This window comes from Xenopus tropicalis, chromosome 8, assembly GCF_000004195.4.
Source record: "Xenopus tropicalis strain Nigerian chromosome 8, UCB_Xtro_10.0, whole genome shotgun sequence".
In the NCBI taxonomy this organism is placed as follows: Eukaryota; Metazoa; Chordata; class Amphibia; order Anura; family Pipidae; genus Xenopus; species Xenopus tropicalis.
In genome coordinates, this window is record NC_030684.2 from 135,907,716 (window position 1) to 135,923,438 (window position 15,723).

Consider the following 15,723-nt stretch of genomic DNA (forward strand, 5'->3'; position numbering starts at 1 on the left):
AATTACCCCTTATTGGGGGCAGAACAGCCCTATTGGGTTTATTTAATGGTTAAATGATTCCCTTTTCTCTGTAATAATAAAACAGTACCTGTACTTGATCCCAACTAAGATATAAATAATCCTTATTTGAGGCAAAACAAGCCTATTGGGTTTATAAAATTTAAATGATATTAAGCAGACTTAAGTTATTGAGATCCAAATTACAGAAAGATCCTTTACCCGGAAAACTCCAGGTCCCGAGCATTCTGGATAAGAGGTCCCATACCGATATGTCCCCGGAACTACTAGGGGCTGGTTACAATTCTGCTGATAGGCTGCTATTATGACCCTGACCACGCCCATTTCTCGATAGGAGTTTGCGCACTGACGTAGTAATAAAGGATACATTGTTATGTTTGTTAGGGAGGGGATATAATAGGGTGTTACCCCAGGAAAAACAAGTGTCTAGCCAGCTGTTAGTGTTACTATAAGTCTTAACCCTTTGGTAGCTATTCCTTATTAATAGGTGCAATAAATGTTTCACACTGGGCACTATCCGATGAGCTTGCCAAATATAATATATGTACTTGCCACTGGTTATCAGCTTGCTTACATTTGTTCCTATTTTTGTCATGGTATTTTATTCCTTCTGTGTGCCCCCAGTCATGCATTGATTTGATCAACCTTATATGTGTAACCCTTTAATGGCCCACCATACATAGGATCCTCTCGCTTGGCCAGGCCACCAAGCGAGCGGATCTTCTCCTGATCAATGGGTGGGTGATATCGAGCTAGTTCAATTGAAGTAAAATGGTGGGTATGGGCGTCAGTTTGGGGACCGTATCAATGAGCCTACACAGTCCAGGATCCGATGGAAAATCAAACCTGCTCAATCGAGATCTGCCCAATTTCAGGCCAGTTGTTGGTCGGACAGGCCTGTCATTAGTGCCCATACATGGACAGATAAGCTGCTGGTTAGGTCTAAAGGACTGATATCGGCAGCTAGAATCGGCTTGTGTATGGCCACCTTTAGAATAGGATCACCCTCCAGCACAGACAGGGTGCCTATTTTCTGGCAATAAAAAAAAATAAAACAGTGAGTTTTGGTTGGGTGACAGAACTTAACTGGGATTTGGAGACACAGTGCCTCTACCTAGTGGACACATGGGCAATATTTATCATGCTGTGTATAAAATGTAGTGAAGCTGGTAAGGCCCCATCTAGAATATGCCATTCAGTTTTTGTCTCCAGTGCTCAAACGGGACATTGTTGAGTTAGAGAGGGTCCAGAGAAGGGCAACTATTCTTTGTTTATTAACCTCTCCCCTAAAGGTTATATCTCCCACTATGGAGAACTTGAAGGGAAAACTCACCTTTTCTCTCATTTGTTGGGTCACTCTACCACAATATGTATGTATATGTTGCACCATGCTATCATTATCTCAAAGACCCTGACCAGTTTTTCTTTATTATTTAAATCTCATATAATGGAATCTCATAAGACTACCCAAATGATTTTAATTCAAACTTCGTATTCATACCTTTTGGTACTACTGTATCAAATGTGAATCTCCACTTTGACTCTACCCTTGAGGGCTATGACAGACATGGGGATTAGTAGCTGCATGACAAATCTCCCTTGTTGTGGGCAACTAATTTCCCTGAAATGCCATCCCACCGGCTATAATGTAAATCACCGGTGGGATGGCATACGCGGCGCTGAAATCACCATGCTGCATATGCCATCCCACGGTGACTAATCTCCCCATCTGTCATGGCCCTAAGACTCTTTAACTTACCCCTCTAGTTCTTCTCCATCCAGCTGATTGATAATTTTATGTGCATGACGAAAAGGAAAATGTGTGGGAGGATGCACCAGATGAGGAGAAAGATTTTTGATGAGGATTGAGATTTGGACTCAAGGGCCTCTGTTTCAGCCAATTACTAAACAATTCATCCAGCCACTGCTTCTGAGCTTGCAGTCCAGCCTCTGTCCACTCTTGTGTCTGTAGTCTAGTTACTGTCATCTCCTGTGCCAACTGTCCTGCCACGAGTTCTTTTTGTTTACTTGCCTTTGACTCTGGGCCTGTCTGCCTTGGCCTCCGGACCTAATGACTTGTCTGCCTTGGCCTCCGGGCCTGAGGACCTGTCTACCCTGGCCTGTGGGCCCGAGGACTTGTCTGTACTGGCCTGTGGGCCCGAGGACTTGTCTATACTTGCCTTTGGACCTAAGGACTTGTCTATACTGGCCTGCAGGCCCGAGGACTTGTCTATACTGGTCTGCGAGTCTGAGGACTTGTCTAAACTGGCCTGCAGGCCCGATGACTTGTATAAACTGGCCTACTGACTTGTCTGTACTGCCTGCGGGCCTGAGGACTTGTCTGTACTGGCCTGTGGGCCCGAGGACTTGTCTGCCCTGGCATCTGCCTTGGCTCCCGGGCCCCAGAACCTGTCTGCCCTGGCCTCCGGGCCCAAAACCCTGTCTGCGCTGGCCTCCGGGCTTGAAGGACCTATCTGCTGTGGCCTCCAGGCCTAAGGGACCTGTCTGTTCTGGTCTACAGGGCCTGAGGACCTGTTTGCCTTTGACTTTGGGCCTAAAGACCTGTCTGCCTTGGCCTCTGGACCTAATGACTTGTCTGCTTTGGCCTCCGGGCCTGAGGACCTGTCTACCCTGGCCTGTGGACTTGTCAGTACTGGCCTGCGGGCCCAAGGACTTGTCTATACTGGCTTGTGGGCCTGAGTACTTGTCTAAACTGGCCTGCAGGCCAAAGGACTTGTCTATACTCGCCTGCGGGCCCAAGGAGTTGTCTGTACTGGCTTGCAGGGCCAGAGGACTTGTCTATACTGGCCTGCGGGCCCAAGGACTTGTCAGTACTGGCCTGCAGGCTCGAGGACTTGTCTAAACTGGCCTCCGGGTCTGAGGACTTGTCTGTACTGGCCTGGGGGCCTGAGGACTTATCTGTACTGGCCTGCGGGCCCAAGGATTTGTCTGTACTGACCTGTGAGCCCAAGGACTTGTCTGTACTGGCCTGCGGGCCCAGTTTTTTGTTTACAGTTGTTGGGGTTTCTGCTCCTATGGTCCAGAGAAAAAAAATGTTTACTGTGCCTTTGCTCCTGGGCCCAGGATCTGTTTACATTGGCTCACGGGCTCCAGGACCTGTCTGCACTGGCCTCTGGGCTTGAAGGATTTATCTGCTGTGGCCTCCAGGCCTTAGGCTGATGCCACATGTGGCGTTTTTACGCTGTGTATTTTCTCAGCCTAAAAACGCTGCACAAGCCACACAGCCCCTGACTATGGCGTTTTTCAGCCTAGTACTGGTGACGTAGCAAATCCCATTTCTATGGCGTTTTTCAGCCTAGTACTGGTGACGTAGCAAATCCCATTTCCATGGTGCTAATATCGCGAAATAGTAAAAAACGCCGCGTATTTCCGCTAGGTCTGGCAGCTGCCTTTGTGTATACATAGGAATAGCTTGCTGTGCAAATACTGGCGTATTTCAGCCAACACTTGAAAAATCCGTGCTAAGGCGTTTTCTAGCGTATTTCCGCATTGTGTGGTTTCCTTCGAGCCTTTTCAAGTTATTTCTATGGATGATGATATCAGGCGTTTTTCAGCGGCTGAGAGAATTAGAAAATCCGCAGCGTAAAAACGCCATGTATGGCATCAGCCTTAAGGACCCTTCCACCCTGGCCTGTGGGCCTAAAGACCTGTCTGTCTTGGGCTCCGGACCTAATGGCCTGTCTGCCACGGCCCCAGGCCAAGTTTTTAGGTTTTTTATTTACAGGTGTTCCTGTTTTTGATTCAATGGTCCGGGAAAAAAAAATATTTTTCTGTTCCTTTGAACAGTTTTTGGTCTGCAGTTTCTAAGGAACCTGTGACTGATGAGAATGTTGCAATGATAAGATACTGGTACAAGATTCCCTTTGGTATGATGTAATGATTTTCATGTATGACATGAATGCCATGAATGTTTAAATGATTCCCTTTTCTCTGCAATAATAAAACAGAAGCTGTACTTGATCCCAACTAAGATATAATTACCCCTTATTGGGGGCAGAACAGCCCTATTGGGTTTATTTAATGGTTAAATGATTCCCTTTTCTCTGTAATAATAAAACAGTACCTGTACTTGATCCCAACTAAGATATAATTACCCCTTATTGGGGCAGAACAGCCCTATTGGGTTTATTTAATGGTTAAATGATTCCCTTTTCTCTGTAATAATAAAACAGTACCTGTACTTGATCCCAACTAAGATATAATTACCCCTTATTGGGGCAGAACAGCCCTATTGGGTTTATTTAATGGTTAAATGATTCCCTTTTCTCTGTAATAATAAAACAGTACCTGTACTTGATCCCAACTAAGATATAATTACCCCTTATTGGGGCAGAACAGCCCTATTGGGTTTATTTAATGGTTAAATGATTCCCTTTTCTCTGTAATAATAAAACAGTACCTGTACTTGATCCCACCTAAGATATAATTACCCCTTATTGGGGTCAGAACAGCCCTATTGGGTTTATTTCATGGTTAAATGATTCCCTTTTCTCTGTAATAATAAAACAGTACCTGTACTTGATCTCAACTAAGATATAATTACCCCTTATTGGGGCAGAACAGTCCTATTGGGTTTTTCATGGTTAAATGATTCCCTTTTCTCTGCAATAATAAAACAGTACCTGTACTTTATCCCAACTAAGATATAATTACCCCTTATTGGGGGCAGAACAATCCTATTGGGTTTATTTAATGGTTAAATGATTCCCTTTTCTCTGTAATAATAAAACAGTACCTGTACTTGATCCCAACTAAGATATAATTACCCCTTATTGGGCAGAACAGCCCTATTGGGTTTATTTCATGGTTAAATGATTCCCTTTTCTCTGTAATAATAAAACAGTACCTGTACTTGATCCCAACTAAGATATAATTACCCCTTATTGGGGGCAGAACAGCCCTATTGGGTTTATTTAATGGTTAAATGATTCCCTTTTCTCTGTAATAATAAAACAGTACCTGTACTTGATCCCAACTAAGATATAAATAATCCTTATTTGAGGCAAAACAAGCCTATTGGGTTTATAAAATTTAAATGATATTAAGCAGACTTAAGTTATTGAGATCCAAATTACAGAAAGATCCTTTACCCGGAAAACTCCAGGTCCCGAGCATTCTGGATAAGAGGTCCCATACCTATATAAAGGTGATACCTTTATTGGCTAACTAAGATAACCATAGCAAGCTTTCTGTTTAGCCAATAAAGGTATCACCTTGATACCACTTTTGTTATTTTTTATTTCAAAAGGGTTATCCTGTTACATTTTGACTGGCTAACACGGTACATCAACTTTTCCTGCACTTACCAAAACCAATAAATCTTAGGACGATCTATTGAGCACACCAGTCTATTCATGTCAAACTTGAGGTTTGACCACCCAGTTGTAAAGATGCTTTTTAAAAGCTAATTAATCAAAAAATAGTCCATGCCAATCCATTTCATGATCTTTACATTAACTCCTTAAACATTAATTTTACAGACATTACAACTGGTCCATCAGTATATGTATGCTGCCATAGAACCACCTCCACTCCAGATTCTAAAATGAAGAGATATGCAGGCCATTTTTACCCCAGGTAAGTGAAATGAGTAATACATAAAATGGTTGTGCACACCCAACTTAGTTATAAAACAATATAACCAATTATACGATCACTATAACTTGTGCACAGACTCACATTTGCTCTGGTGATAAGAAGAAGAAAAAAAGTTGCATTAATAGGTGCTTTAATGATGTTTATTAAAGGAAAACTAATCACCACACCACAGTTTGTGGGGCTGCAAATTTGCATCCAATATGCCAGTGATCACCAAACAGTGGTTCGTGAGCTTGGAGGCAAGTTTTGGTTGCATAATACCCAGGGTAATTGCCAAACAGAGCCTTCTAGGCTACCAGTCCACATAAGGGCTACCAAATAGTAGTGCTGGGCGGTATACCGGTTTAACCGGTATACCGTTTTTTAAAAAAAAAAAAACGGTATGAGTTTTAAACATACCGCTATACCGGTATGCGCGCCTCCTGCTGTTTTTCTCCTATTACTTCCGGGTTGCGCCCGCGCGTACGTGACGTCGGCGCGCATGTGACGTCAGCGCGCACGCGACGTCGCTAGGACGCATCGCTGGAGCTGGAGGAACCACAAGTTGGGTAAGTTCTGCTGGGGGGTTGTGGCTGGGGTTGTGGTTGGGGGGGCTGGGGGGTTGTGGTTGGGGGGGTTGGGGGGGTTGTGGCTGGGGTTGGGGGGGTGGGGGGCCACCAATATTTATTATTTATTTTTTTATTTATATACCGTCAAATACCGTGATACCGATATAATTTTGAAAAATACCGTGATATAAATTTTTGGTCATACCGCCCAGCTCTACCAAATAGCCAATTATAGTTCTCATTGGCACCTCCAGGAACTTTTTTTCATGCTTGTGTTGCTCTCCCAGTCCTTTTCCATTTGAATGTGGCTAATGGGTATAAAAGGTTGGGGATCCCTGCAATAGGCATTGAAGTGAAATTGCAAATGCATCAGTTGGCCACAACTGCATCAGGTGCATCTCCCCCAGAAACCACAATTACACCGGAATCATGAGCAGAAAATGTGCACTGTGAGTAGAAACAGCATCAGAAATTGATTGCAGTGCTGAAGTAAATGACCCCTGTGCAGTATTTTTAGCCTACTTCTTTAGTTGTTTACAGAGTAGGTAAGGCAGTGGTAGTAGAATTAATCCTTGCTTTTTTTTTAATTCGGGGTATGAGTTAATGGGAAAACTGCTATTGCATTAAAAGGCTGACACAATAAAAAAAAACCTGACACTGCAGTGCATTGCAGTAATGACAAGAGTGGTTGAAAACAGTTGGTATTTCACAGAAGTCACGGGGAAACAAGAGAAGAGCTAATTATATTTTTCACTAAAATGAAGTGTCACAGAATACATTTTCCCAAATTTTACACAATTTTTTTTGTGTGTGTTTTAATTGTTACAAGCACAGTTTAACGTACATATTGTGTCAAGCCACTTTGTAATACAGAGCAACAAAATATTCTTTATTTTCATGATTAGTGATGCAGTTTGTATGAGAATGGCCACACACAGGGCACAGATCTACAGAAAAGGTTTACCAGGGCCGCTGCACAGTGTGGGAGAAAGGGCCCGGAACAGGTGGTACAGTAGGTGGAAGAAGAGCCGCCCCCCCCACCGTTGTGCCCTAGGCACGTGCCTCTTCTGCCTACCCCTAGTTCCAGCCCTGGCTGCACTCCTATAGTTAAAAGGTAGTTCAGTAAGTACATTTAGAGTGTAAAAAAATGCCTTCAATTAAATATGGGGGCAAGATTTCTAATGTCAGCCCAACTTATATGCACTTTTCACAAGCACTCCTGTGGTAAAACTGGTTTCTGCTTCAGACTATAACTGCTGGCATTCTACTGCAGCCAAAAGCTGTCAGGCTGCACTCTTTTACTGCAGTTCAAATATAGGTATGGGATCCTTTAACCCGGAAACCCATTATCCAGAAAGTTCCAAATTACAGAAAGATCATCTCCCATAGACTTCATTATAAGAAAATAATTCTAATTTTTAAAAATGGTTTCCTTTTCTCTGTAATAATAAAACGGTACCTGTACTTGATCCCAACTAAGATATAATTACCCCTTATTGGGGGCAGAACAGCCCTATTGGGTTTATTTAATGGTTAAATGATTCCCTTTTCTCTGTAATAATAAAACAGTACCTGTACTTGATCCCAACTAAGATATAATTACCCCTTATTGGGGGCAGAACAGCCCTATTGGGTTTATTTCATGGTTAAATGATTCCCTTTTCTCTGTAATAATAAAACAGTACCTGTACTTGATCCCAACTAAGATATAATTACCCCTTATTGGGGCAGAACAGTCCTATTGGGTTTATTTAATGGTTAAATGATTCCCTTTTCTCTGTAATAATAAAACAGATCCCAACTAAGGTATAATTAAATCCTTATTGGGGGCAGAACAGCCCTATTGGGTTTATTTAATGGTTAAATGATTCCCTTTTCTCTGTAATAATAAAACAGTACCTGTACTTGATCCCAACTAAGATATAATTACCCCTTATTGGGGCAGAACAATCCTATTGGGTTTATTTAATGGTTAAATGATTCCCTTTTCTCTGTAATAATAAAACAGTACCTGTACTTTATCCCAACTAAGATACAATTACCCCTTATTGGGGCAGAACAGTCCTATTGGGTTTATTTAATGGTTAAATGATTCCCTTTTCTCTGTAATAATAAAACAGTACCTGTACTTGATCCCAACTAAGATATAATTACCCCTTATTGGGGGCAGAACAGTCCTATTGGGTTTATTTAATGGTTAAATGATTCCCTTTTCTCTGTAATAATAAAACAGTACCTGTACTTGATCCCAACTAAGATATAATTACCCCTTATTGGGGCAGAACAGCCCTATTGGGTTTATTTAATGGTTAAATGATTCCCTTTTCTCTGTAATAATAAAACAGTACCTGTACTTGATCCCAACTAAGATATAATTACCCCTTATTGGGGGCAGAACAGCCCTATTGGGTTTATTTCATGGTTAAATGATTCCCTTTTCTCTGTAATAATAAAACAGTACCTGTACTTGATCCCAACTAAGATATAATTACCCCTTATTGGGGCAGAACAGCCCTATTGGGTTTATTTAATGGTTAAATGATTCCCTTTTCTCTGTAATAATAAAACAGTACCTGTACTTGATCCCAACTAAGATATAATTACCCCTTATTGGGGCAGAACAGCCCTATTGGGTTTATTCAATATTTAAATGATTTTTAGCAGATTTAAGTTATGGAGATCCAAATTACGGAAAGATCCCTTATCCAGAAAACCCCAGGTTGCGAGCATTCTGGATAACAGGTCCCATACATGTATAGGACAGGATTAATACAGCAAATTGCTTGATACGGTATGATGAAAATGCCTTGCTTTTTTTCATCCATATAATCCAGATATTTAGAAGCAATGATATTGTATGACACCTAATAAGGAGAAGAAAGCATGAACTTTAGCAGTTAATTAAATGTTTTATGTCTACAGAGAGTACATTTGATGGTGCGGCAGCCATGAGGCCAAGTAAAATAATTTTTAATAAGTATCAAGGCAGACAAAACTGGCAAATCGGTTCTAGGAATAAGAAAAAAGGTTGTCAAAATCCTGTTGGTTAAACAGAAATATAATGATTCCCTTATATATAAATAGAAGTGTCATATTAATATTTATCTATTTTCCCATTACAGATTAGGCAAGGTTACAGTTGCCTTATTCATTCTCTGTTCCATGTCTGAAGGATCCCGTTCAGGTAAGTGTTTATTTTATATACACAGAATGTCTTTATGCCAGTAGTGGGTGCTGAGGTTTCAAGAATTTATAAGTGTAAAATGACAGCTGATGGCAGTGCCTGGACACATACTCCCATTTAGAGCTGTGGCGATGCTAGCATTTGTCAGGTTGGTATCACTATTGAGCAGTCACATCAACATCTGTCATAAACATTTATTTCTTATCCAAATGAATATGAGGCAAGCAGATGCTGTTGCCACTGGTGCATTTAGCATTTTGCGTTATAACTTCCAAATAAAATAAACAAAAGGTTCAATGCTAGTGTTCCTTCAGTTGCACTAATAGAAGAGGGTTTTGGAAATATTGTGGATGTAAATTTAAGAACCCAGTTGACGATGGAAAGTTAGGAGCACGCATTATATCATTATTGCAACACCGCTCTGCTGAGGTATACTTTGGGGAATCACTGATTAGGGGAATGATCTTAGGAAGGACATCTCATCCCATCAAACACAAGGGCAAGTTAAGAAAACACCACCATGCTAGCGATATTTAAAATCTTGCTTAAATACACCACGTGAGGCATCTAAATTGCTTATAATTTTCTATCAGCTATTTTCTACCAGTCAGTTCTATCAGTCACTTATCAGTTCCTAGACAGTATTCCGTTTGAGTGCAAAGAAATGTTGAGGCCAGTGCACACACCAAATTGTGTATGCACTATTTGTATTTTAGTACTTAATCTACCCCACTCTCTGTTCTGTGCACACATGGTTTTAAAAAGGGCACACAAAAGATAATTTTTGCAAAAATATTACAAAAAAAAAATTAAGAGGCAACCTGGACCATTAGGTGTAGGTAATGCCACCGCACTGACTTGCCAGAAGTTGCACCCTTCAATATACATGTATTTATAATAGTGCTATTTCCGCAAAGAAGTGACATCATCAGAAATGGAAAGGGAAAAAAGGAAAAAAAAAGTTTTAAATGAGTAAAATTTGCTATATATGAGACTCGTGACCTGACCCGCAACCCATCGAGCCATACCCACATCTGCAAGTCTTATCCACAGCGTATCAGCTTTTTTGCAGGTAACCTGCAGGTACCCTACCCTCTGCAGGACTCTAACACAGGGGGGTTGCCATTTAACTGATTTATGTTACTGCGCCAGTGATAATATGACACCAGGGGTGTCATATTATACGATAAGTTATTTTGTGTTTTTTTGCTAATTCGAATCACTTTGCAGAGATCTGTTTTCACTTTGACATGAAAGAACCGATTTCTGTAGATCAGTGTAGCAGAAAACATTTAAATCCACTGTAATTTCATGTTGAATGGCATTAAAAACATGAAATCTTCCAAGAGGTTGATGACTATGTTTTATGGGCACTGTATACACAAGCAGATAATCTCTGTGAATAGTCTTATTATCAACTAAACTGGCTGACATCAACTTTTATGTTCAGTTCCAAACAAGCCAGAGATGTCAGTAAATTGAACAAAGAATATGTTTGCCTGCCTGATTCCACACTTTGGTTATGTGTCAAAAATCAGGAGCAACATTCCCTATAATAATTGGAAGGGGGGGGGGGGGTGTGCACATATAAGTGACTGGGTTAGGATATACATAAATTATTTTCACATGAACACAGCTTAGAGCAGGGGTCCTCAAACTTTTTAAACAGGGGGCTAGTTCACAGTGGGGGGCTGTACCTGGCCCGGGGGCTATAATTTGAGAACCCCTGGCTTAGAGGGAATGTTGATAAGTAGCAACATATGTATTGGCCAGCTGCTCAGCTCATCCTATTTCTTGACAAATTGTGATGCAGAATGGTGAGGCCATGCATGTGTCTAGCTTAATTTCTAGCAAGAACAATCATGTATCAAGTGCTATTTATTGGTTATACTCTTGTTATTTTAATTATATCAGCTCCAAGTCTTGTATGTTTAGCTGCTAAGGGGTTTTAGGTGTGATGATGAAGGTAATTATAATTAATTATTTACTCTATTACATTTCACTGTTGCTGTGTAGTGTTTGCTTGCTGTCCATGATGTTCTGATATTTCCTCTCGAATGTATGTTTTCACAGTGAGGTTGGGGAACGCCCTTCCTAGTGATGTTGTAATGGCAGATTCTGTTAATGCCTATAAGAGGGGCCTGGATGAGTTCTTGAACAATCAGAATATCCAAGGCTAATTTGATACTAATATCTACAGTTAGTATTGATGTTTGTATATATAGATAGGTCAGTGTGGGTCTGTATGTGAGTGGATAGATAGGTCAGTGTGGGTCTGTATGTGAGTGGATAGGTCAGTGTGGGTCTGTATGTGAGTGGATAGATAGGTCAGTATGGGTCTGTATGTGAGTGGATAGGTCAGTGTGGGTCTGTATGTGAGTGGATAGATAGGTCAGTGTGGGTCTGTATGTGAGTGGATAGGTCAGTGTGGGTCTGTATGTGAGTGGATAGATAGGTCAGTATGGGTCTGTATGTGAGTGGATAGGTCAGTGTGGGTCTGTATGTGAGTGGATAGATAGGTCAGTGTGGGTCTGTATGTGAGTGGATAGGTCAGTGTGGGTCTGTATGTGAGTGGATTGATAGGTCAGTATGGGTCTGTATGTGAGTGGATAGATAGGTCAGTATGGGTCTGTATGTGAGTGGATAGATAGGTCAGTATGGGTCTGTATGTGAGTGGATAGATAGGTCAGTGTGGGTCTGTATGTGAGTGGATAGATAGGTCAGTGTGGGTCTGTATGTGAGTGGATAGGTCAGTGTGGGTCTGTATGTGAGTGGATAGATAGGTCAGTATGGGTCTGTATGTGAGTGGATAGATAGGTCAGTGTGGGTCTGTATGTGAGTGGATAGATAGGTCAGTATGGGTCTGTATGTGAGTGGATAGATAGGTCAGTGTGGATCTGTATGTGAGTGGATAGATAGGTCAGTGTGGGTCTGTATGTGAGTGTATAGATAGGTCAGTGTGGGTCTGTATGTGAGTGGATAGAGGGGTAAGTATAGGTTTATGAGTGCTGGGTTTACTTGGAAGGGTTGAACTTGATGGACTCTTTTTTTTTTAACCCTGTGTAACTATGTAGTGCATTCTCTTTTGCTTTATTTTATTTTGATTTGCAATTGCATTATGTGTTTTTGTCTATAAATTCAAAGCTTTGATTGCCTTTATATTTTACAGAGCAGTTTATAAGCAGCTATAAGTTTTTTGTATTTATATTTAAAAGTCAGGTTTCAAGTCTCATCTACACCATCAGTATCTGTGGCACTTGGGTCAGATGTGCTGTTACCTTGTCGTATGACCCCCGAGATGAACGCAGAGAAGATGGAAATTTGTTGGTTTAAGACTATATTTGAGCACTATGTTCATCTTTATATTAATGGGAAAGACGATTACACAGCCCAGATGCCACAGTTTGCTAACAGAACAGAACTGCTAAAAGAGAACATCACTAGAGGAATTTTCCCTTTGATGATCCGTAACGTCACAGCTCAGGATTCTGGGATTTATGATTGCTTTGTTGAATCCACTAAGCATCATAACAGTGCAGCAGTAGAACTACTGGTTAATGGTATGTATACCACGTTTTACTTGTTTCACATGTGAAATATCATATCGAAATGGCATTGTCCAGCAGAGCTGCATCTTGAATAGGTGGGGTTTTGACCACCTAAAGTGAGCCATTTTATTTTTTATTAGTTTAGAACTTTGTTCTATTATAGGGGATCAATATTTAATTGTTGTGTAAAGGCACCTGAAGAGGTCCATAGCCATGTATGGGAGAATGTATGAGTCAGTTCAGTAGAACAACCAAATTAATCTTATTAATGCTGAATGCCAACAGTAAATACCTTTCTCTCTTTGCTTCAAGCTGGCCATACACGCTAAGATTGACAAGCAAGCAGATCTTCTCCTGATATCCCCACCTATGGGTGGGCAATATCGGGCTAATTCAGGCTAATTCTGATGTTTGGCCCTGGGGCCAAACGATCGAATTAGAACGATGGGTATAGGTGTCTGTCGGTTTGTGGACACCATCAACGAGCCGACTAAATTTTTAAACCTGCTCGATCGAGATCTGGCCGATTTCAGGATAGATGTCGGACAGGCCCGTCATTAGTGCCCCTACACGGCCCGATAAGATGCTGAATCAGTCTAAGGGGCCGATATTGGCAGCTAGAATCGGTCCGTGTATGGCCACCATCAGGCTTACTTGCACACATTGCATCAGTTGCACTGCTGAAAGTAATATATCATGAAGGCACCAGTTTGTAATATACTTACATGAGATTAATACACACCAATGCCATTTTGTTTTATTAAAATGCATGTAAGTAGATTTAAACATTGTTGCCCTAAAAAATGGTCAGCACAAGATCTTATACCTGGGGCAATCTTTGAAGGCTTTCTGTCTCCTGCGCACAAACAGACTGGCCAGATTGTTCTAGTGTAGTAATTCACAGCAATCAACCCTTTGTTTTTTTTAATGTTTATTAGACCCACCAAAGGTAAAAGTTGTTTGGGCAGCTTAGTTATTCTGTGGAATGTAATGGACATTTCAATGAATGAAAATGATGCTAGATACTTGTAGGCACGCATAGGGTTAACATGTCCCTATGGCTTTAAACCCTGGAGCTTCCTTGGTTTGTGCGGTTACTGGGCGAAGACCCATGTATCGGTTTATAGTTTTGCGTATGTGTCTTATTGGTTAACAGGGAGGCCACTCCTTTTGCACTCTAATATAGTGCTTAGCAGGGGGCTGAGTCTCTGCATCTCATGAGCCTGGGATCAACAGGGCCCCAGTAAAGCATTCTACCCTAGAGTCTGCAGCAGGGACCCGGTGAATGAGGAGTAGTAAGTATCAGGATAATTTATAAGAGCACGTTCTAGGAAAGCGAGATAGTGAATCTAGTTAGAAAGAGCAGTTTCTGGCTCCAACCAGGAGAGATTAGCTGGGAGTACTCTTCCCTTCAGTCACTGTTGCCTTAGAGCAGGACACGGTTAAGAAGCAGGTATCAGGTCAGTTCTTATCCCTGATCCATAGTCGGCTGTGAGGGATCCTTGGCTGCTAAGGGACACCCTGAGGATACAGATCCTGGGCCAGGCTACTCTCCGCTGGGAGGTTGTGCTGGTTGGTGGTCCTGCCTCCACCATAGCTCCGTTTGGTCCCTTACGCATAGCGAAGGCCCATCCTGAAGGATTGAGTCATGTGTGCCCCGTGCTCTAGGCCTATCTAGCTATGCTGTTGGCTTGGTTACAGCCAAGAAGGGGTTACATACTCTACAAAGGTTTGTCTTTTTTTGTAGAAAGTTGGTGCTTAGTGTGATGCTCAAATCTTTATTTACTAGTACTACTACATTCTAGTATGATGTAGATATTGATATTCTGAGGCAATTTGAATTTGGTCTTCATTTTTTATTACTTGTGTTTTTATTGTTTTGCTTTTTGTTCAACGGCATTCCGTTTGAAATTTCAGCAGCTATCAAAGTTACTTCCCAGGCCTTTCACAAACACCAAAACTGCCTCAGAGTTTTTCCATTTACACCAGGGGTAGGGAACCTATAGCTCGAGAGCCAGATGTGGCTCTTTTGATGGCTGCATCTGGCTCGCTGCCAAATCTTTAATAAAAAAAAAATAACGGGGGGCATTGCCTGCGCTCGGTGGATAGAAGACATGTTCTAAGCCTTAGAACACGTCTTCTATCTGCCGAATGCAGGCCACGCCCTCCTGTGCATCGCATCCGGCATGCTTGGGACCCACCCTACCTTGCCCCTGCGTTTGGCGGATAGAAGATGTGTTCTAAGCCGTAGAACATGTCTTCTATCCATCGGCTCTCGCGGAATTACATTTTAAAATATGTGGTGTTTATGGCTCTCTCAGCCAAAAAGGTTCCTGACCCCTGATTTACACCATCTTATGTCCAACATATACTTACATAGAAATTAACTTTAAAATCAATAAAATTATGCAGTACTATAAATTACGGGGGGGCAGGAAGTAAAGATTTATCCACATTAAATCTCATCTGCCACTTAGCCGCCCAGATTGCCAGTTTGCCCAGATCCTGCTGCAAGGTGCCGCATCCCGGATAGAACTGACTGGTCTGCAGAGTTGTGTCATCTGCAAACACTGATACATTACTTATAATACCCTCCCCTAAGTCTAAGGTGGAAACTCCAATTGTGACTGCAGATAAAGATACTTTACACCTGCTGATTTATGCTTATTAATATATTTCTGATATGTATGTTGTAAGGCAACTCGTCCAAACAGTGCAGTCTCTGGGGGTTTAGGTAGATTGCAGGGATCAGATTGGTCTCAGAAAACAACAGTTCACACCCAGCACATACAGTAGGTTTAAGCTG

The 15,723-nt window shown here is 41.6% G+C and overlaps 1 protein-coding gene across 1 annotated transcript in view; it reads left to right on the forward strand.

Annotated features, from left to right (window-relative positions):
• Positions 1 to 15,723, forward strand: part of LOC100495695 (butyrophilin-like protein 8) — a 48,771-nt gene that overhangs the window by 10,732 nt on the left and 22,316 nt on the right. The window contains exons 2-4 of the mRNA XM_002938324.5: positions 5,520 to 5,616; positions 9,308 to 9,369; positions 12,585 to 12,929. Coding sequence (XP_002938370.2) covers positions 5,585 to 5,616; positions 9,308 to 9,369; positions 12,585 to 12,929 — 439 coding nt within the window. The 5' untranslated portion in view covers positions 5,520 to 5,584. The remainder of the gene's footprint in view (positions 1 to 5,519; positions 5,617 to 9,307; positions 9,370 to 12,584; positions 12,930 to 15,723) is intronic.